This window comes from Equus caballus, chromosome 25 (assembly GCF_041296265.1).
Source record: "Equus caballus isolate H_3958 breed thoroughbred chromosome 25, TB-T2T, whole genome shotgun sequence".
NCBI classification, from domain to species: domain Eukaryota; kingdom Metazoa; phylum Chordata; class Mammalia; order Perissodactyla; family Equidae; genus Equus; species Equus caballus.
The window spans coordinates 34,415,463-34,439,546 of record NC_091708.1 but is presented as its reverse complement, the minus strand read 5'-3'; the positions used below and the strand labels follow the sequence as shown (position 1 = coordinate 34,439,546).

The 24,084-nt window shown below is 37.5% G+C and overlaps 2 protein-coding genes and 1 pseudogene across 2 annotated transcripts; 1 reads left to right on the top strand and 2 right to left on the bottom strand.

The window, feature by feature from the left end:
• OR1AC1BP (olfactory receptor family 1 subfamily AC member 1B, pseudogene) lies at positions 242-804 on the bottom strand (annotated as a pseudogene).
• OR1J1F (olfactory receptor family 1 subfamily J member 1F) lies at positions 9,406-10,365 on the top strand. Its single transcript, NM_001391878.1, is given in 1 exon segment — positions 9,406-10,365. A coding segment is annotated over 1 exon segment (960 nt).
• A 7,987-nt stretch (positions 10,366-18,352) lies between these two features.
• OR1J45B (olfactory receptor family 1 subfamily J member 45B) lies at positions 18,353-21,760 on the bottom strand. Its single transcript, XM_014736219.3, has 3 exons — positions 21,530-21,760; positions 19,879-19,955; positions 18,353-19,305 (listed from the first exon to the last, which is right to left on the bottom strand). Exon 3 carries the CDS (start codon positions 19,289-19,291, stop codon positions 18,353-18,355), a length of 939 nt encoding a protein of 312 aa, XP_014591705.1. The 5' UTR covers positions 19,292-19,305; positions 19,879-19,955; positions 21,530-21,760.
• Between the last annotated feature and the right edge of the window lie 2,324 nt (positions 21,761-24,084).

Sequence of the window (24,084 nt, the reverse complement as noted above, 5' to 3'; positions counted from 1 at the left end):
CACTTATAAGAAGAAAAGTAAAAACCCATCATTATAATTGTGAAACATGTTTTACATAAGATTTTGCATATACCTTATAAGAGATGATAACAAGCAGAAAAAAATTAATTAGGGATAAAAAACATTTAACAATCCAACTAGCAAACGTCACCTAGTCGACATATTAATAACACCACATGACAGCAGAATGCACAGTCTTTTTAAGTTATATGGAGTTGTCAACCATGCAGTAATCTTAGGAGATACATCTCACTGTGCTCACGACTGAAATAAGAGGATTTAGTGATTGTCACTTAAAGAAGATAGCCCTACAGACAAATATTTCTAGGGCCTCTTTTATGTCTCTGTTCTTCAGGCTATATGTAAAGGGGTTCAGCATGGGGGTAACTACTGTATAGATAACCAAAGCAATTACGACTTTTTCATTAGAGCCCCAGGGTGAGGAGAAAAGGTAAATGCCTGCAGGCTTTCCATAGTGTAAAGACACCACAAAGAGATGGGAGCCACAAGTAGAAAAGCCTTTAGAGAATCTCTTGGTGAGGGGGAATCTGAGGATGGTGGTCCCTAAATGGATATATGATCCCAAAATACCACTCAAAGGCAAGATGAAAAGCACTCCTCCCTCGGTGAAGATGACTAGCTCATTGAGAGAGATGTCTGAGCAACTCATCTTCAGGAGTACAATGAGGTCACAGAAGAAGTGGGGGATGGTATTGTCAGCACAGGACAGCTGGGTGTGCAAAGAGCTATGGATACAACAGAAGAACCAGACCCAGCTACTAATGAAATACACAGCTGCCTCATGATGGAGTAAGGCAGATCTAGTGGCGATTAACTCCCTTAGCTTTTGTTTGTTTGGGGAAGATTTTATTTCTCCATCATACCTGAAGGATAATTTCTCTTGATAGAGTATTCTCGGCTGATAGTTTCTGTCTTTCAGTATTTTGAATATATCATTCCACTCTCTCCTAGACTGTAAGGTTTCTCCTGAGAAATCCACAGAAAGCCTGTTGGGGGTTAATTGTAGTTTGTTTTCTTCTCTCTTGTTGCCCATAATATTTTTTCTTTGTCATTGACTTTTGAAAGTTCTAATATCATATGCCTTGGAGAAGGTCTCTCCACATTGATGCAATTAAGAGTTGTATTGGCTTTATGTACCTACGTCTTGTTCTTTCCCCATGTTTTGGAATTTCTCAACTATTATTTCTTTGTATAAGTTCTCTGCTCCTTTCTCCCTCCCTTCTCCCTCTGAGATACCTATAACCCTTATGTTACTTTTCCTAATTGAGTCAGACATTTCTCAAAGAATTTCTCCATTTTTTAATAATCTTAGTTCTCTCTCCCCTGCCACCTGAAGCTTTTCTAGGTTTCTATCTTTAAGCTAACTAATTCTCTCCTCCATAAGATTTAGTCTACTTTTATGCTTTCTACATTATTTTTATCTCATTAATTGTGTTATTCATATCCAGAATTCTGTTCGTTTGTTTGATCTTCAATCTCTTTGATGAAGTATTCCTTCTGTTTATGAATTTTATTCCTGAGCTCATTGAATAGTTTTTCTGAGTTTTCTTGTAACTCATTTGGTTTCTTCATGACAGCTATTTTGAATTCTTTGTCAGATTTTAATCTTCTGTGACTTCAGGTTTGGTTTCTGGAGAGTCGTCACTTTTCCTCTGTTCTGCCGTGGTACTGTAATTCTTCATGGTGTTTGACGAATTGATCTTCTACCAGTGCATTTGTGGTAGTAATCACCTTTTCTTATTTGGATACAGTTTTGTTTACTTTGGTTCTGGTCACTTGAGTTTCATGTTCCTCTACTGGCTCTTTGTGGGCTCAGATACTGGTGTCCTATATACCACTTGTGCTTCTGTTCCTGGGTTGTCATGGGATGTTGGTCACACCACTGCCAGCTGTGCTGGGTTGACAGCTGTTGCTGTCACTGGTGAGGGCTCAGAAGCCTGAGGACTTGTATGCAGCCCCCACTGCTCATAGAGCTGGTGTTGGGGTGCTGCCTCTCAGGGCTGGTTCACTGGTTCTTCTGTGGTTCCTGATGTTTCTTGTTGCAGATTACACTAGCCACCACTGGGGGGCCAGGGTTTTTTTCTGTTCCCACCTCGTCTACTCATGTTTGTGCCTGTCAGACCACTCCGCATTCTTGCAGTCAGGGCTTCTGCCACTCATGGAGTGCATTAGCATTCCACTCCATGGGTCATGTGCAAGGAGGTGGGACCAGGGTCATTCGTGCAGGTGGGGCCACTGCCATTCTGTGGGTACTCTTGTGGGCCAGCCCCCAACCACCTTATGGCATTCAAGCATGGGCTGGGCTGCCCCTGCATCCACTCAGAGTCATGCTGGCCTCTGTGTGAGGATCTGTGTCCTGGATTTTGCAACTGGGGATGGGGAGGGGACCACTCCCCTAGTTTCACTGCTTCTCAGGAATCCAATTCACCTACCTTCAGATGTATAGCTGCGTGCATCTCTCAGACATCCTCTAGCGCTGTATGGAATGCTCTGTTGGTGAATGGATGTCCGTTTGGGTGTAACTTAGAAGAGAGAGACAAAGGAACAACTCACTCTTCCATGATGCTGACGTCCCTCCCAGTCATATCTTCAAATAAATGGTCTGGGGTAAGAATATACATGGATTCTTGGGCATTGGTGAATGGTTTAATTTTTTGTCAGGGGCCTGGAGGGAGTAAGAAAGTAAGTTTGAATGGAATGGAAGTTCAGGGCAAAGAGTATTTGAGTCAAAACCAAGTGGATGAACTTATGACAGTAGACACAAAGTATATAGGGTTTTTTTCCTGGACCACTCTCTTTCCCATGAGATTCAGCAGTGGTTCACAAAACTGTCTGATATTTTCACTATTTATAAAAGAAATTCATGATTATATAAATGCCATGGCAGATGAATATTTTTAAAGCACACAAATGTCAATAAAATACAGCTTCTGTTGACATTTTGGAACACATTCTTCCAAGCATTAAAAATGATACTCTGCATTTTTGCAATTAGTTGTAGACATGCCTATATACAATTTTCTTTTATGTTATTTCAAAAATTACATCGTAAGCTTTTCATAAACATCATTTTAATAGTTATTAATATTACTTCTAATGGATATGTACCATGATTGCCTTACCCTTTCCTTATTGATGGAAACTAGGCCATGACTAATTCTCCTATTTTAAAATTGTGTTATGCAATTAGACATCTTTCTGCATGAAGCTTTCTCCATACTAGACCAGGAGTAGAAACTGTTAGATGTCAGAGCATACACCAACAATGACCAAACTCCAATGTCTCCTATTTTGTTACAGTTCTAACACCTGGATTAATTTACTTCTCCCCTACAAATTAACCATCAGCTTGAGTGCCTTCAGTATTTGCATGAGTGAACCATTCAATAACATGGAATATTTATTCTTTGATCTCACCTTCAATAAGCGTGACCTCCATTACACGTTAGCCATCTCTTCCCATGGCCATATGACAAGAACTGGAATTGCTTTTCCTATGAAATATTAAATTTAAACATTCAATTCTTGCTTTCTATTTCAACTTTACCCATTACACAGGATCTTGGGCCTCATAAATCTATCCAATCTCTAGGTCTGTCTATTTTCCCAAAAATTTGTTTTGTCTTCACTCTGTTACTGCTCTTGGATGGATTTTATGGTTTATCACTCTCACCAATTTACCCAAGTCTTTACCACTATGGCCTTCCATTCCACCCTTCTAGTAAAGTTTCACGTTGGATCAATCCAACTAGCCACTTTATGCACTTCCTTACTCTCCATTTTTTCCTCAATCCACTGTAATCTAGATTCTGTCCTCACCACTCACTGACATTCCTCCTGGTTGCATCATCAAAATCCTCCTTATTACTAAATTCAGAGAGTAGTTTTCAACACTTAATCTTCTCTTACCTTAGCTCACACATATTTATATTTTCCTTTTATGTCTATGGTTGTTCTTTGATGTCTTTTTAGGGACACTCTTTCTCTGCCATTTCCTTAATTGTCAATGTTCTCTATGGTCTGTCCTCAGCCTTATTCTCTTCCCTTTCCTTGATTTTCTTTCCCTCCTCTCTCTGTGCTTTCTCTTCTCTATATTCTTATTCTCTTTTCTCAACTTTTCTTATTTATGTTATTGCTTTTAGGAAATCTCATCCTTTTCTATGTTGACAGTCCATGAGTTTTTATCTCTATCCAGGATATATCCACCTGTTCCCTGAATTCCTTCCCATGGGTGACCCTTACATACTTCATGCTCAGTCCATTAAAAACTCAAATCTGTTTCTACTTCTGTGTCCCCTGTCTCAGAGAGATAGAACAGAGAATACCACAACCATACACCCAACTGTCCAAGCCATACATTTAGAGAGGTTTTTAACTCATTTGTCTTCCTCACTTTCTACAGTCTTATGAAAATCAGTTCATGTTAAAATGAGCACATCCCTAAGATTTTGACTCTAAAGGAGACTTAAATACATATAGTTCTCTCCAATTCCATTATCTCTCTTAGACATACCTCAATAATCTCTTACCCAAATGACTGTGACCACTTCCTAACTAGTCTCCTTGCTGCTGGTCTTGCATCCAAACACTCAGTTCCTGCCCTGCCAACATTTCCTCCACCCACTGCAAAGAGAGGCTCATTATCCATTCTTTGCCTACAGTGATAGTTTTTAATATGACACTGTCAATATTCTGATGAAATTCTTCTGTGCTCTCCCTTTCTTTTTTGGATAAAGTACAAATTGTTCAGCATGGCTTCCAAGGCACTGCATGATTCATTCCTGCAAATTTCTCTGGCCTTATCCTGAACCTCTTTCTCTGTTGAAGTGTACATTCCAGCTCTTCTAATTTTCCTGATAACAGTTTTCCAAACTTCTCATTCTTTCTATTCTCCAAGTATTTTCCTATTCCTCTTTCTCTTCCTTCCAAATATCTGCCTCTACACTGTCCACATCACCTTTCACTTGCTTTGATTGTCTCAGATCTCTGCTTACATATAGCTTCCTACAAGCCTACCTTACTTGACCTCTTAAATTTGGGTTTGATACCCCTCCTCTCTGCTCCAATGACACTTAGCACTCTCCTTCATTATAGCATTGGACACACACTGTCTTGTCTACCTTTCTTACTACACTTGGAGCTATTTTGAGAGAAAAAAAAAAACTGTGTTTCAAATGTTTACCCAGGGTACTCACAAAATCCTTGCCACAAAGTAGGTACACAATATTTTTATGAATAAATAAACAAATGAATGTATTATTGGAAAAATAATGGATAAAGTGCCTCCACTTCAATCTTTGTCTCTTCTTGATATTTGCCAATCTGAATGGAACAAGTTTCCAAAGACTTCTCACACTGTCATTCTTATGATTAAAGAATATATTTTGAGCCCTGAGTATGTGCTAACTGTTATGTGTCATAGTTGACAAAAAAAATCTCTACATGCATTCAGGTGTTTGTGTAGGAATAAAAACCCTCTATTTCCGAGAAACAGAAGCTCAACTATTCCTTGACAAGTGTTTTTATTCCTTAGGGTCTAGTGGCAATGCTCCTCCCAGTTCTGCATTGAATATGGGAAGTAAGAAGTCCACACAATACAGAGCCCACTACTCCAATGGAGGCATCATAGTGCAATGGAATTAGGTTTTCAGTTTGAAGTTAGTGTGTTTGGGTTTGAATCTTCATTTGGCCATTTTCCTTTGAGCCATGCTCAAACACAATAAAATGACAAGAACACTATCTACCTCAAGAATTATTGTGAGAACTAAATGAACTCATAGATGTGAAAATTCTTGATAAATAAAAGAAACTGCAAATAATAAATTTATATTCTGCAGAGTTAACTATCTTTAGTATGCAAGAAAGGCACATCTCCCCTGGGAATGGGTAAGGAAAATGCAATAATTACTCCCATATAGTCCCTCACCAGAAATTTGTGGATGGGTCCCCTGGGTTCCCAGCCTGCCTCATAAAAATGGAGACCATTGTCATTATTAGAATGTGGTGAAAAAGAGCGAGTGTACCTCATCCTCACCTCAGGGTTGAGTTTGTGACTTTTCTCCTTGTCCCAGCTCTAAGTCTTTTGGAGAGAAAATGAAAAATTAGTTTACACCCCAGAGATGACAGTATTTGAATTATTCACTCTCAAAGTAGGTAATGACAGTACTTGTATACTTCACTCAGCAATATGTGTGTTTGCGTGTGTGAATGATCAACTACAAAATTTTGCACACTCGTGCGTGGAAATTTACGCAATTTTGTGTGAGATATTGAATATCTTATGTGGATACCATAATTACAATTCCATGTGGTTTGTACATTCCTCTCTAGGAAAATGTTATCTCTTTCATAGTTTTGATGAATATCTGCCCTGAATCCAAGCTATAAGCACAATCTTCTAGGGTTAAAAATAATAATAATCTGAATTTTTTGCAAATAATTATGAAACAGAAATATATGTAATTTTCTGTTATGTTCGTTCAAATATTATGTCGTGAAGTTTTCATGAACTCATTTTATTTGCTATGTGATATTACTTCAATAGATGTGCACCATAGTTGCCTTAATCTTTGCCTTGTTTGAAGAAACTAGATAGTCCATAAAAAATATCAGCCAGGGTCTGATCTGCTTTTGTCCTGGACCCTTGAGAAATTCACTTTATGGGTAGCCTTTGTAAACCCAGTAGCTGGTATCCTACTCTCTCTATTCACTACTGATTATCTAATTAAGGACGGAGGCAATGCATCCATCCAAAGGCTTTCATGGAAATTACGGGTCCCATATTTTTCTCTTTAATGAGGAGAACATATGTCTCTTTTTCATCAAATCATGTTCTGCTGGAGGCAATATTGCATAGTGGTTAGAACATGGTTTTGAAATCAGGTAAATCTGAGATTGAATGATCTGTCCATCATTTTCATGCTGAATGATTTTAGGCAAATTACTTACATTCTCTCAGTCTTAGTTTCCAACTGGTTAAATGAGAATAATGCAATTCTGTGGTCCTCTTAAGCTGATATGATATAAAGTACATGTTACAGCAGCTGGCCTATATTATTCACACAGTGAACATGTGACTAATGAATGATTGTTAGAATTTTATTATTATTATTATTGATATTACCATCAAGGCACATAGCTTGAAGCCAAAGATTTTCATCCACTCTCAAACTGTCTTGAGTCACTTCCTGAAATTCTTGAGTGCTCTCAGGCAGCAAGTACAGTCTTGCTTGAGGATATAGTTAAAGAAGGCATGTAACATTGTGGGAAGAATGTAGTCTTTGAATCTAGATAGGCCTGGGATCAAATCCCAGGTTCACTGCATACTAGTGCTATAATATCAGTCAAGTTCCATCACTGAGTCCCAACGTTCTCCTCTCTAAAATGAGAACCAGAATGCCTCTGTTGAAATGCTGTGAGAAGAAGTGAACAGTATTTGAAAAGCACCGCGTACAAATTAAGTACTAAATCAGATTTTGTTAACAATGTAATTATTTCTAGCCCTGTAGCAGTTATCCCAGCCAAATTGGAAAGACAGTAAATTTGTTCTCAGTGTCCACAGCCTCTGCTCCATTCTACCTATACTCCTCAACCCTCTTCCTTCCTCAGTTTGTCTGAGGAGGTCAGTGCCCTTGTTCTGCCATCTAAACCTTGTCCCCAAATATGAACAACTTCCAGACATTCCATCTCAGTGAGAGTGCTGGCTAGAGGCTCTCTATCCCAAGAACATTTATTTTTAAATTGAATCTAAAGTTGAGAACTTAGAGCCCTTTTTCTCTTGCTAAAAGAATTTCAGATACTAGCATCCTATTGAAGGTGGTGTTCTGGGTAGGGGTATGGAAGGTTCAGTGTTGTTCTGGAAATCACACTACATAGCCATAGTTATGCATGTCCCCTTAAGAAAAACTGACCTAGATAATCTGAAGAATCTTAAAAAAATTAGAGAGAGTCTTCCATCACTCATTTTCCAGAATCCATGAATATTGTGGGCTCAGGGTTGGGTCTGCTGAGATTCTTCTGGAATCTGTGCAGAAAGCCTTCTGCCTCTGGGACTAAATAGCAAACTATCCTTCATTTGTTTCTGGGAGACCAACTGGTAAAGCATTCATAAATATTATGATATGATCTGCTTCCAGACATAGGGAGCCAGATGGCTACTTTACTGTAGTCACTGAAAGTTATCATTTAACACGAATTTTTAACACTGGATTAAGTTGGTTCATAATTACACTCTTCCTTTCATTCAGTTAGGGGTGAGTGAACTGGGACTGGTACATGGTCACCTTCTTAATCTAGCTGACAAAAAGACAGTGAGACCAAGTCTTCATTATAAACATGTCTGTTTCTAGGCTCTCTGTTTTCTTCCACTGCTTCATTGGTTTATCTTTGTAAAAATACATTATGTGTTGTAATAAGTATAGCTTTATAATCACTTTGATACATTATAGGGAATCCCAAACTTCTCTTTTAAAAATATATAGATATTTTGATAAACATTGATTTGGGTTAGGAAGTAAATTTCTAATAGGCTATTTTAGAGATGCCAAAAAGATTATAATTCCTTTTTAAAGTTACGTTTGGCTTTTAGATTGTACTTCTTTGAATGTGATGCCATGTGGAAGCTAAATAGCCAGGGGTCCTGGGATTATTAGGGTTAAATCTGGGTCTTCAACAAGGACTGATGTAAGTTTCTTAAAGAGGCTGCCATAATGAATTTAATTGTATGTGCCATCTGTGATTTGTTAAACAAACTTGTATTGGGTATACATTAATTGTCTGTGATACACTCTGGGTCTACAATCAAAGAACAAATTAGAAATAATCATGGAATGTGTAGAGAAGCAAAATTTACAAAATTAAACAGCTCATTACCCACAAAATTATGACGGGCAATGAGATTTCTGATGTCAAATCATTTGTTTTGCTTCCAGAGACCAAACTCTGAAGTCAAAATGCTTGGACACCAAAGCCCATTTTCTCTTCTTCTTACCTCAGTGACTGTGTGACTGTCTGCCTCAGTTATACCATCCAAAAGTGGGAATAATAACAGTACCTACCTAGCTCACCTACTTAAGACTGTTGACTCAGTTACTACATGTAAGCTATTAGAACAGAGCATCAGGACAGTTTTTAATAAACATTAACTATTAGTATTATCATTTACAGAGACTGGCATCTGGTTGAGAAAGAAAGTAGCTATGTAAAGTAAACCTACACTTTTCTACGTTTAACCAGCAAAACATGCATCAAATGTAAGAAAATATAGATGAAGATATTCTCTAAATCAAAAGAACATCTCTATTATGTTATGCCACAGTGATCATTTTTTTTATCATGAAACATTCTTTTTCCCTTAAACTTTCCCCATCCAGCTGATATACCAGTATGAGGAGGGAGAACCAGAGCAGCATGTCCAAATTCATCATCTTGGGGCTTCCCTTCTGGCCAGAGCAGCAAAGCATGTTCCTCACCCTGTTCCTGGGCATGTACCTGACCACGGTGCTGGGGAACCTACTCATCATACTGCTCATCAGGCTGGACTCTCACCTCCACACCCCAATGTACTTCTTCCTTAGCCACTTGGCCTTCACTGATATCTCCTTCTCATCTGTCACCGTCCCTAAGATGTTGATGAACAAGCACACTAAGTACAAATCCATCCCCTATGCAGGAAGCATTACACAGACATATTTTTTCATCTTCTTTGCTGCTTTGGACAGTTTCCTGATCACTTCAATGGCCTATGACAGGTATGTGGCCATCTGTCATCCTCTCCATTATACCACCATCATGAGTCAGAGCGTTTGTGCCATGCTGGTGGCTGGGTCCTGGCTCATTACTTGTGCTTGTGCCCTTTTGCACACCCTCCTCCTGGCCCAGCTGTCCTTCTGTGCTGATCACACTGTCCCTCACTTCTTCTGTGACCTTGATGCCCTACTCAAGTTGTCCTGCTCAGACACTTCCCTCAACCAATTGCTAATCTTTATTGTGGGAATAGCAACCATTGTGCTTCCATTCTTAGGCATCCTGGTTTCTTATGGCCATATTGGGGCCACCATCGTCCGGGCTCCCTCTACCCAGGGCATTGGCAAAGCCTTGTCCACTTGTGGATCTCATCTCTCAGTAGTGACCCTTTACTATGGGACAATTATTGGTCTATATTTCCTTCCTTCATCCAACAACACCAATGACAATAACATAATTGCTTCATTGATGTACACAGTGGTCACTCCCATGTTAAACCCCTTCATTTATAGCCTGAGAAATAAAGACATGAAAGGGGCCTTGAAAAAACTCTTGAGTAAGAAAACATATTCTTCCAAAAAATACTTACCTTTCTTTTAAAGCACTCATATGCTCTTATTTCCATAGTAACATGTAAATACAAATTATTAAAAATATAGCTCACTTGTCTTGTTTCCATAGCTGTTACTCCTAAATCTTTGCTGACATTATTCTTTCACCTGATAGGGAGAGTATTAGAATGTTATATGCTTTATGGGAATTAATTTGCTCTTTTCTCAGATAATGTGGATTGTAAATACTTTGAGGTTGCTATGTCACTTTAGTTGGTATCAATGAATAGAAGCCATCAGGATAGCCCTTTCCCAATATTAAATTTGTTATCAAATGTGTTTGACCTTTGACATTTCCATTTCTAAAGGATTTTCCATTTTGGTGACAATATGGCTTCTCCTTCACCCAGGCACCCAAGCATCCAGGGACCCTGAGCCCTTCTAGAACTTTCAGGGAGAGCATATTAAATTTTACTTTCCTTATATAATAATTAACACTCTGATTTATTGACCTTCAGGAATATAGCCCATGCTTCCTTTCTCTCTGAACACAAACAGGTAATCAGCAGCAAAATTAACATCACCTCCATTGTCTCAGGTACTGGTTGAACAGCTTAATATGCATTAAAATCATCTAATTTAATCTTGACAACAACCCTAAGAGATATTTTGGGAAAACTCAGGCTCAAAGAGCTGAAGAAGACTTCCTTAAAATTGCAGGTAGTGAAAGGAAGTTTTCAATCTTGGCTGTTGGACTCTAGAGCTATTCAGCCAAGGACCATAATTGTTTATATGGATCACTGTGTCCTGATGAGGAATAATTAGCTCAGCCTAGTGGCAGAGGACATGAAAACCTTGCCAAAGGATGTGTTGCTCTACCTGAGACTTCACGAATCAGAATCATCCAGACACATGAAGTTCTATCTTTTCCTGATGAGCACAGGAAGAGGGAGCAGCTGGTGTCAGGATGTTAAACTGGAAGTTTTATCTGAGGCACCAAGATTTGATAGATACCAGATACCAAAGTGAGTATCTGCAAGATATTTTGTATCTGTAAGATACAAAATGAAGATGTTTATATAAAATACCCAATAATCCATTTCATAACTTTTGAGCCTCTCAACCTAGATGTGGATCTAAAAATTTCCTAAGAGCTGGAGATGAGAGGTTCTTGTAGAGTGGTATTTTTTTGTTTGTTTCTTTTTTTTTTTTGAGAAAGCTGCACAGAGAGCCCCAAATCTTCCAACCGAGAAGGGGATGATTTCCTCCTCACTTGAAGTTTAGTAGGAGAAGTTTCAAAAGAATGATTTAAAGAGTTTGATGTATATCCCTTGCTTTATGAGAGTGAGGGCAATAGGAAAGATGAATGAGAGGAGAGAGAAAGAGAGAGAGAGAGAACTGGAATTATGGAATAAAATTCTATTTGGGAAATACTTTCACTTCTCCTGATGGTGGGGCAATAGAAGTAAAAATGTTTCCTATGGACCATAGGTGGATTATGTGAGAGAGAGAAATGGTATGAAACCATTTTCAATTCTTCTCAAGAAAACCTATTAGAAAGCCTAGGAAGCTCCAGGAAAGAATAAGAGATCTGTAGGTAACACATCACTACAAAACCAGGATATGAGGAGAAGAATTCACAGGAAAAAGTATACTTACAGGATGTGTGGGAAGGCAGTGCAGCAGTCTCTGAATATCCCCTGGACTAGAAGTGACAAGAGAATGAGTCTTAACCATCATTCAGGTCAAGAGAAGCCAAAACATTTTAATACAGTAGCAATCAAAGAAAAATATTATTGTTATCACCTTCTCATTCTTCCTTCCATACTCCATCACCAGAAAGTGGGTTCAGAAACTGCAACTGGACTTGAGAAAAATGAGGAGAAAGAGACAAAGTAGCATTACGACTCCTTTCTGAACCTCACTTACTTGCCTGCAGCTAGATCCAATGAGGGAAAAGGAAATTTAACTACAGAATTGAGGCAGTGTTTGTGATAGAAAGTAATCTTTACCCTTTCTAATACCTAAGGATTAGAAGAGAATTTATGGGGTCCAGAAGAGTTTTTATTCAGTTGAAGAGGAAAACAATCCTCAACTAAGTAAATTTTTAAAGAATAGCAAGAAAAAATTACATCTCTTGAGAAGTACTTGTCCAACATTTCAGATATTAAGTTTGATAATTTGGATTATTGTTTTAAAAAAAATTTACCTCTTCCTTCTCACTTCCAGGGCAATAATATACTTTCCCACTCTAATGAGGTTAGGTGTGCCCTTGTGACATAAGAGCTTTTCATACTCTTGTGTATCAGTTAGCTCTTGCCACAAAAATGCTGGATAACAAATGACCACAAAGTCTCAGCAGCCTTCAACAATAAGAATTTATGTTAGTTACGAATCTGAGGATTAGTTGACGTTTGACTGATCTACCTTAGGCTGATCTAGCTGGGGTGGCTGATTTTCCAGACTTGGTTGTTCTCACTCATGCTTCTGTGGTCAGCTAACCAGTAGGTTAGCTGATCTAAAGTAGGCTTATCTTGGGTGGCTCTGTCCCTTGAGTCCCTCAACCTATTCCTGGGACTTGAACATGGACACTCTCTCAGCCTCCTACAACAGTCCCCCTCTCTTGTCCTTGTGTCCTATTCTAGATTGTCTGCTGTTAACTTAGCATCATCATCACCCACTTCTAAGGCTTCCCTTGCATTGTGGTGGTCAGGCTGGAAACCACATTTTCCAGATTCTTCTTTTCTGTATTGTTCATATTTAATATTTTCCAATAAGAGAAACTCATGAGAGATTTAGAAGGCAGAGGGGAAGACATTACTCTCTGGAGGCAATTATATCCAGAAGTATTGGCAGATGTGAGATTCACAGTAGTTTGCAATTGAGCTCCTAAGAGCTATCTGCATTACTGCTGCAGATTAAGAAATTTGGGGGAGATTCTCAGTGATTTTTGAGTTTTGCAGCTGCTACTCATCAATCTTTTGTAACTAACTGTTTTAGACTTTAGGCTGAAATCTTTTGTTTTAGCTTTCTTAATCTTCAGAGGTAAGTTCCTTGACCTCTTTCCTCCAGCCCTTCCACAGTTTTACCAGCAAGCACTTTTGTTCTACTCTCCTGAACAAATCCTTACCGATATACTTCCACTTAAAGATTACTCATCATTTATCTGTATTTATTTTTTGGAGTACACATGAAATTATCTAATTATTACTTTTATCAATTGCAGAGTAGTAGAGAAAAATAAACCCTTTAAAATTAATTAATTTTAAAAACTTCATTATTCATATGAAGAAACAAAGTGAATCTCTACCTCATACATTAAAAACACTCAACTCACATGTTTCAAGGACTGAAGGAAGTTTTAAAATTTTACATAAAAAAATAAAGCACACTATCTTTATGTACATGAGACAGAGAAGCCCCTTCTTTTCTTCTTAAAAATTCAGATATGTTTGGCTTAAACCACACTGTAAAGAACATGATTTACTAGCTCACGTCAGTAGAAAACCCTATCGGGGAATGGAATCTTCAAAGTGCTATAATAATTGGATCTTGTTGAGTTGTCACCAAAGCATATGGTATTGATCTTCTATTATTCTATTCTGATGACATGTATCTCAGTTTCTATTCACACAGTGTTAATTAGGTCAGGGGCATGGGTTTCACTCCAGAGACTCAATTGGCTTCTATTTTCCAAGGTCACAAACTTCACTCAGACTCTGGACAATGACTTGCACTTATGAGCTGTTAGTCATAAGGTGTGTGTGTGTGTGTGTGTTGAGTTGATATTAATATCTCTGAGTTTAAAGGACATTTATTCTGATAGTGACACTACAGTGCTGTATCAGTCCTGTAGGTTACTTTGCTGAATGACTCTATCTTTTGAGCAAGGGTACAGGGTGGACACACCTAATGCTGTGTTATCTGTAGCAAACTGTGCTAGAGGGCATTCCACCAAGTATTCCTACTATTTACATAAATTCAAGATGTTCCCTCTGATAAGAAATCTGAGGCCACCCTTCCTTGGCCTCTGCACTTTTCCTGCTGTCACATCCCTTCTTTGTTTTCTAAAAGGCAATGATTGTTGTTTTCAAGGTGGCTTTCTCAAGGAAGTACATTGAAGTCAAGAACTCAAATAAAATAATGCATTAATAACTTTAATCACGTTAAAATTGACAATAACAGATAGTAAAAAAAAAGTTATAAGCTTCCAATAATGGAAGGCATTTGCAATATATACAACTGACAATGTATTTATTTCTAGGTTATATGAAGTCTGTCCTACAATACAATAAATTTTTTAAAAGCTAATAAAAAAGTAGGGAAAAGAAATAATCTTATATCCCACAAAAGAAAATTTTGTATCAATAAGGATAGCGATGGCTGCTCCAGTGGGGCAGTGAGGGTCTTCTAGAGGGTTGATGGCATTCACTGTGTGATAATTCAGGGACCGGGTTCAATTCTCTCTCAGGGCAGCAGGTAATTTGATTCCAGACAATAGAGGAAAAGACACATATTTTTCTTTAAAATTCCATCCAGGAAATAAGACACATTCTCTTTGACTGGAGAGAAGATGCCATGCACCTACACCTAAATTAGTAGAAAATGTGGCAGCTGCCTCCCAGTGACAACTTCTCGCGTGGGAATGAGGTCATGAAATTTTGGTGGACAGCCAGCCATCTCTGCCACAAATATCCAATAAACATAGGCTGAGATGCTCTCCTTTATAAATAATCAGAGAAATAGAAAGTAAAACCACAGTGAGATATCAGTTTCTATTCACCAGAATTGCAAAAATTAAGAAATCTGTCAATGTCAATTATTGTTGAAGAAGTAAAGTAATAGGAATTCTCATACTCAGGTGACAGAGATTTAAATTACTATAACTTTTTAAAAATTAATAGACTTTGTTTCTTAGGGCAGTTTCAGGTTTGCATAAAAATTAGCAGAAAGTTTCCATATACTTCTCTCCTACCCCTACCCAGTTCCTCTATTATTAACATCCTGCATCTATGTGGTACATTTGTTACAATTGAACTAACATTGATATATTATTAACTAAAGTCCACAGTTAACATTAGAATTCATTCTTTATGTTGTACATTTTTTTGTTTTTTAACAAATTCATAAGGACATGTATCCACTGTTACAGCATCATACAGAACACTGTCACTGCCCTAAAAATCCCCTTTGGTGTACCTATTTATCCTTCTTCCCATCAAGACCTGTACCCCTGGTAACCACTGAACTTTTTGCTGTCTCTATAGTTTTCCTTCTCCGGAATATCATATCCTTGAAATCAGGCAGTATGTAGACTTTTCACTTTGGCTTCTTGCTGCAACTATTTTACAGAAGAGCTTAGCAGCGATATTAAGTTGAACATACACATGCCTACAATCCAGTAATTCTTCTTCTGGGTATAGAATTTACAGAATGAGTTGCATACATGAGTAGATGATGGAAAAGAGTGCTTGGAACAGTGTTGTTTGTAATTGCAAAACGCTGACAACAAACAAAATAGCCATAGAAAATAGGCCAGACACAGAATGGCTATAATTAACAAGACAGGAAACAACAAATGTTGGATAGGATGTGGAGAGAAGGAAACCCTTGTTCACTGCTGTTGAGAGTGCAAACTGGTGCAGCCACTACGGAAAGCAGTATGGAGTATCCTAAGAAAATTCAGAATAGATCTACCATATGATCCAGCTATCCCCAGAGAACTTGAAAACACAAAGGCATAAAGATACTTGCACCCCTATGTTCATTGCAGCATTATATACAATAGCCAAGACTTGGAAGCAACTTAGGTGCCCATCAAGGGACCAATGGATAAAGAAGATGTGGTATTTATACATGATGGAATACTACTAAGCCATAAGAAATGATGAAATCTGGCCATTTGTGACAATATGGATGGAGCTTGAAGGTATTACGCTGAGTGAAATAAGTCAGTGGGAGAAAGTCAAATACCGTATGGTCTCACTCATAAATAGAAGATAAAAACAACGACAAACAAACACATAGCATTGGAGATTGGATTGGTTGTTACCATAGGGGAAGGGGGAGGGCAAAAGGGGTGATTAGGCTCACATGTGAGGAGATGGTCTATAATTAGTTTTTGGGTGGTGAACATGATGTAATCTACACAGAATTCGAAATATATTATGACGTACATCTGAAAAATAAATAAATTAATTAACTAATTATTTTTTAATTTAAAAAAGAAAATAGACCAGACAAATGTGTTACAGCTTCACAGTGGAATATTATACAATATGGATGAAGTTCACAAGGATAATATTAGACAGTAAAAGCAAAGCCTATAAAAATCAAGCATTATTCCATTTATATGCAGTTCTAGAGCAGGAAAAATTGAAGAATCAACATAGAATGGTTAAAACTTTAAAGAAAAATAAGAGAATATTGAAACTATTAAAGATACTGGGTATTTTCAAGAGGAGCAGAAGATACAATCGAGGAGGAGACACAGAAGATTAACGATATTGTTAGTTTTCTACTAGTAAAAGCCTAAAGATGGCTAAGTGAGTATTTCTTTTAATATTATTCTTTAATGTGTGATTAGATGTCATAAATATAAACACATATGAACCTATATATACACAAACAACATACTATAAATATGTATATAAATACACACATATATTTATACTGTATGAATGTTGTTACACTCTTTTATTTATATAATATTTATAATATTTTTTAAAAGTTTAAATAAAATTTCCAAGTAAACTGGGTAAAAATATTGCTCAAGTTTGAAACATATTCAAGTTATTTAAAGGACTCAAGATTTGATTTAACACGTAGAGTAGTCTGAGTCCCACCTCCACTAAATATTGCTAGTTTAGTGGCACTGGGCAACTTAGTGGCCTCTCTTAATATGAATTCCCTCCTTTATACCAATTACTAAGGTTAAATGAAATAATGGTTACAGAAAATTTGTCACAGGTATCAGCTTATAGCAATGAAGTTAGCTATGTTTGCTATCAGCAGAGCTAGTTTCTCAAGGAGTGAAGACAAAACTTTACCATTTCATTCGGAAATGTAGGACACTATATTCATGAATGTGGGGCAGGGAAGCACTTGTTTTTGGAATTCAGATACATTTGGATTAAACTACACTAAGTCCTGCCTGAGTTCAATTCAGGTTTCCTAGGTTTCCCAATATTCTCACTAGACATTCTTAGTCCCATATCCTGAAACACTGAATCTCTCTTATCAGATTGGACTGATCACCCATACTCACATCATCACTTGGAAAGCTACTTTAAACTCTCCACTCTCACTACAATGCTTCACACCCAATTGGCCAACCTAGGATACAGAGGGCTACAGTCAAGTTTGAGTTCACCACATGGAGCCAGTACCAGTCCTGTCTGTACAATTTTCCAGGCCTTTTACAGAAAGCCATCTCATTTCAATATGTGGCCAGGTCCACTCAATTTAAGGGGGAAAAAATGACATACAGCATTACCATAATGCTATAAACATAACTGCAGCCAAAATTTGGGCAATTGATAAGAAATTAGAAAGAAAAATAAAACTCAATTTCTAATTAATATCATTCATAAGAATAAATTCAAATGTATTACAAAATAAACACAAAAATAAAATCAAGAATCTTCCAGGAGGAATAGTCTTCTCATCTTGAGAAGAGAAAAACTTTTTGCTATGTAAAAGTTGTAAACTGAAAAAGAAAATAAAAGACTGAAAGCTGAGATTGCATAAAAATTTTAAATACTTGTAGGGCAAGGAATACCATATGAAAAGGAAAAAAAATTTAAGAAAGGGTAGTTGTGTACTTATATTTTTAATAAACCTTTCCCATGACTCTCTAAAATGAACAAAAACTAAACAGAGGAGAAAACTAAGTCCGAGCCAAAACAGAGACTGAAGGAAAAATGCCACATCAAGATTCACTAAAAAGCAGCTATTCAGAGAGGAGCGGATGCTCATGTTACACATGCAGGATGGAGCAGATCTCATATGCACTTAATAGGAAAAAAAAATGCTCATCATGGTGAAAATTTTTCTCTGCTGAGTATATTCCCCAGAGCTCCTTTCATATCCCGATTCCTCAGACTGTAGATAAAGGGATTTAGCATGGGAGTGACCAGAGCGTACAAGAGAGACACAATGACATCCTTCTCATTGGAGTTACTGGATGAGGGAAAAAAGTACAGTCCAATAATTGCTCCATAGTACAGCGACACCACGGAGAGGTGAGAGCCACATGTGGAGAAGGCTTTGTACATTCCCTTGGTGGAGGGGACTTTAAGGACTGTGGCCCCAATCCTAACATAAGAGACCAGGATGCATATGAATGGCAAGGTAATGACAACCACTCCTACAGTGACTATAACTAGCTCATTGACTGTGGTATCTGAGCTGGACAGCTTAAGTAAAGTGGAGAGGTCACAAAAGAAGTGGGGGAGACTGTTGTCTCCATAGAAAGAAAGACGGACCAGGAGGAGGGTGTGCAAAAGGGCATTAGTGCAGGATAGGATCCAGGACACAGTTACTAGCAGGAAACACAGGTTCTGACTCATGATTGTGGTGTAGTGGAGGGGTTGACAGATGGCCACATATCTGTCATAGGCCATTGATGTGAGAAGGAAGCTGTCAAGACCTCCAAACAGCAAGAAGAAATACACCTGGGAAATGCACCCAGAATATGAGATGGATTGCCTGTTTGTCTGCATATTCATGAGCATCTTTGGAGCTGTGACTGATGAGAAAGAGACATCAGTGAGGGCCAAGTGGCTGAGGAAGAAGTACATGGGGATGTGGAGGCGAGAGTCCAACCTGATGAGCAGGATGATGAGCAGATTCCACAGCACTGTGGTCAGGTACATGACCAGGAAAAGGGTATAGTATATGCCTTGCTTCTCTGTCCAGATGGGGAGTCCCAGGAGGAGGAACTGAGACACACTGCTCTGATTATCCCTTCTCATGTTCTTCTCTTTTGCTGGAGATAAAAAAAGAGATGGAAATGTGCAAGAATGAGAAGTCATTATGACCATCACATAATGGAAACATAGTTTTGTACTAGTCAGTACAGGAATTTTAACCTGAATAGCTTATGCTTTTACTCCACTAATGGGCTAGTTATGATCTGTCATCAGGTTATTATGCATCAATCTAGGAACCAAAATAATCTCTTTTGGCGAAACCATGAAACATCAGAATGATGATGAGATCAGAACAGGTTGCAATGAGGAGGCCAGGAGTTCATGACAGAAATCTGAGGTTAGGAAATTATGGTGCAAGGTTAAGTCAGTAATCACTTGTTAGAAACTCTAGTAGAAGTTCTCCAATTGGTCTGTTGGCCTTTCTTAACTTTTCCCATGCCTCTGACAAATGTTTTGGTTAATGCTTTATTTCCGTGGATTGGATCAAGATAGGATAATCCAGTGGGCTTCTCTGATTTCCCAGAAATCAGAATTTCGAGACTTGGTGGGAACATCATATGTAGCTGGTCAAGGCAAGAGCATTAGGGACAAGAATCTATGTAAGTAACATAAAAGATCTAGTGACATACCTTGTAGTTTGGCTATCGGTCCTTCCTTTAAGAAAATTCCTTCCCAATCCTAAATGTTTTCAGTCTACCAGCGCTCTCTGTAAAGGAATTTTCATGGAATGTAGAGAAAAAATATGTTTATCTTCCAAATTCCCATCTTTTTCTCTAAATTCTAACTAGATCACTCTTATTCAAGTTCTTAGAACACCAGGAAATACTTTGGCTTTTCCACTCATATCCTGGATCTGCAAAAGAATAAGCTGTTTGTGTCTGTTCAGATGTCACCAAATAATGTCTCCTTTTTCACAGTTCCTAACCTACGTTTTATGCCAGTGATTCATAACTGATATTTTTCTTGTCATATTCCAACGCTTCTAATTCTTTGCTCTTCCTATCATTTCTCTCTCTTTCTTCTTCAGGTCAGTTAGTCTTAGACTTGGCCATGAGAACACTCACAAAATGACAGGGAAAGAGAACATGATGGTCTATCTACTACAAAATAGAATCCACATACTATATAAAGATGTTCAATCTAAAGGTTTTTCTCTTTGAGAGCTTAGAACATGTCTCATTACAGAACTCACCATTCATCTTGGAGGTTAACTAAAGTTTACATTATGTAGCAAGTCTCCAAATTTAACTGAAATTATCTCTACAACTCCTACCTTATTTAGTCCACTACATTAAAAATCTTGTTAATTTAATATTCTTACCTGAATTACACAATCAGTGTTGCTAGTCAATACCATGTTAGTAAGAATCAGTTTCTCACAATGAAAGTGCCGACTAGCTCTCTGATGGATATCTAGGTTGTTTCTAATATTTTTCTATTTCTAGCAGTATTTCATTAATAACATTTTAATATGCCATTTTTCAACCTAACACATATATATGTAGGACAAATTCCTAGAAATGGAATTGGAAGATATATAGATTCACAATTTTGATAGATATTGTTAAATTACAAGAGGCTAAGGTGGTGAGGAAGCCTGTCCTAATAGGGTCTTTAAAATGAATCCTAAACAGTAAAAGCCTTTTGTGTGAAGATCATAAAAATAGGGTTTCTAGTTGTTTGCAGAGGACAAGGGCTATCGTGTTTGAGGAACCAAGAAAATTCAGGATCATAGTCAGCATGGGAAAGTTACCAGGTTGGAGAATTATCTAGAAGTCAGTTTACAAAAGGCCTTTTCTACTATAATGCAATGTTTTTATTCTATTCTTACAGCTTATTTCCTGATGTGAGACGTGGAAGAGCCATGTTAGGAATAAGTACCACAGACTGGACACACACACACACACACATCAACACGCAAACATATGCAATCACGCCACTGAATATAAATTCTACTCCTGCTCTACATTGCCTCTTAAGTGATGAGCACATATACCTTCAGCTACAAGGCCTGGGAAGACTCTCCCATTTCTCTCTAGAAGACACAGGACACAATGATGCAGGTGGAGTCTCTAAGGGTGTCAAAGAAGCATTGCAATCAGGGAGAAGCATTGTCAGCTCAAAACCAAATAAGATAGATATATGGACACGCACTTATTTATAACTCCTGGGCAATGAGCATGAATTCTAACTTTATGAAACATGGAGAGGACCTGGCGGGGGCAACTCTCCACCTCTAGCTCCAAATTAGAGACAAACAGGAAATAATTGCTTCGTTACCTTTAGTTCCCTTGAGGGAAGAACTGTTTGTTGATAGTAGGTCACAGGAAAGTTCACCCTTGGAGGAATACTGATAATAACCGCAAAGCAGCTGCTAGGAATTTGCTGATTCACAAAGCTTTTTGCCGTCTTGAGGCACTGGGGAAATTGTGATTCAAAATCCATAATAAACCAAGGCAGAGATTGAGTGTGTCAGCACAAGTCTCTTGTTTGTGAACCCAATGTTATTTCAAGAACATCAGAAACACTCTAACACTTTCACTTTCTGAACAAAAGATTAAAGGACTTTAAAATCCTATCACCACACCTGGGCCCTGAGGAACGAATCACAGTTTCTATAAAAACTGGTCTCCTGCTCAAAAGACTATGGTGTCAGCATTCTCTTGGTGTAATTTTCTCACAATACCATAGAATAACCATTCAAGAGATGCTTTCCACTAAATCTCTTAGAAATTGATTCAAATTTATTGTGTATGTCTCCAACTCCACTTTTTTTGAAGCTAGGTAGGAAATGAATATCATGTGCTCGTTATTTGAGGAAAAGATGTTTGAATATTCAAAAGTGCTATTTATTTCTTCTATTTCGTGTTAAAATCAATCTGGAACTGCTGCTTGAATGAAGAGTCTTGTAAGCTACTTAGATTTCAGAAGTGGTTTCCAGGTCCTGTGGCTCATGGATGATAATCTGTTGCTCTGATTATAATGCTACAATTGACAGACCTGTGTTCCTAAAAATCAATAGTTGACAAGACTTCCTTCTCCAACCAGAAGAACATCACTTGCACCTCCCTCTTTTCTTACATGCATGACTGTAACTCTGCAGGATTTCTTATTTTATTAAACAGTATAACAAAAAGTGTCTCTTTGAATTAGGAAATGACGTTACTATTTCCCCAGGTACTAGATACCATTTCCTAGAGTCCTTCATCTTTATCCTCTGTTATCCCAGTCCCTATCATTTTTCTGAATGCTCTTCAAAATATGCCCCCTGATATATCTTATAATTTAAAAACAAAAATAAATGTACATTCATATACACAAAAATGAAAAATAGGCAAAATGAGATTAACGGGTGTTTCAGAGAAAAGAAACTCAAATGGGCTAATAATCACATCAAAAGATGGTCAACCTCAATAATAATCAGAGAAGACAAATAAAACCTCAATAAATTTCCATTTTATATTAATAGATTGGAAAATTTAAGTTAGAACTGCTGTTCATTGTCCATAGTGTATATTAATGGGAAGACTTATTCTCTTCTAATAGGAAACAATATGGCATTATGTTTTACAGTTGAAAATGTGCCTTGGACCATGCAATTCCTTTCTCAGATTTATATCCTAAAGAAGTTTTGCACATGTACAACTGGAGACAAAAATAAGAAGGTTCATAGCAACATTGTTCATAGTAGCAGAAAAAATGAAAAAAATCCAAAAACAAATAAATTATGGTATTTTTACATAAGGAATATGGTAGAGCAAGTAGATGCCATATCAATGAATGCCATATCAATGAAGTGTGACATTAGTTCTGGCTGTTCACGTATAACTTTCATTATGTTGAAGTTCCTTCTATACCTAGTTTTTGAGAGTTTTTATCATGAAAACGTGTTGAATTTTGTCAGATGTTTTTTCTGCAACTGTTGAGATGATCATGTGGTTTTTACACTTAATTCAGTTAATATGGTGTATCACATTAATTGATTGCATATATTAAACCATCTTTGCATCCCAGAAATAAATTACCCTTGATCATGGAGTATGAACCTTTTAATGTGCTGTTGAATTTAGTTTGCTAGTATTTGTGTGTGAGTGTGTGTGTGTGTGTGTAAGGAAGATTGGCCCTCATCTAACATCTGTTGCCAATCTTCCTATTTTTGCCTGAGGAAAATTATCCCTGAGCTAACATCTGTGCCAATATTCCTCTATTTCATATGTGAGATGTCGCCACAGCATGGCTTGATGAGAAGTGTGTAGGTCTGTGCCCGGGATGCAAACCCACGGCCCCAGGCCGCCAAAGTGGAGTGCATGAACTTAACCACTACACCACCAGGCCACCTCTGGTTTGCTAGTACTTTGTTGAGGATTTTTGCATGTATGTTCATCAGAATATCAGCCTTTAATTTTCTTTTCATGTAGTGTCTTTGACTGGCTTTGGTATCAGGGTATTGCTCATCTCATAAAATGAGTTTGGAAGTGTTCTCTCTTATTCAACTTTTGGAAGAATTTTAAAAGAATTAGTATCAATTCTCCTTTAAATATTTCATAGAATTCACCAGTGAAACCATCTGGTTGTGAGATTTTTTTGTTGGGAAGTTTACAATCACTGATTCAGTCTCCATTATTTGTTATTTGTCTCTTCAAGATTTCTCTTTCTTCATGGTTCAGTCTTGGTAGGTTGTATATTTCTGGGAATTTAACAATTTCTTCTAGATTACAAATCAGCACATTTACTAAAAATCATTGAGGTAAATTTTATTATATAAAGTCGCAAAAATAAAAGATTTTTATCAGAAATCTTAATCAGTAAATTAAGCAAATAAAAAATAAATAATC

What these genes read in the sequence shown, in the direction of transcription:
- OR1J45B (XM_014736219.3), bottom strand. Translation starts at nt 19,291, where the DNA reads ATGAGAAGGGATAATCAGAGCAGTGTGTCTCAGTTCCTCCTCCTGGGA.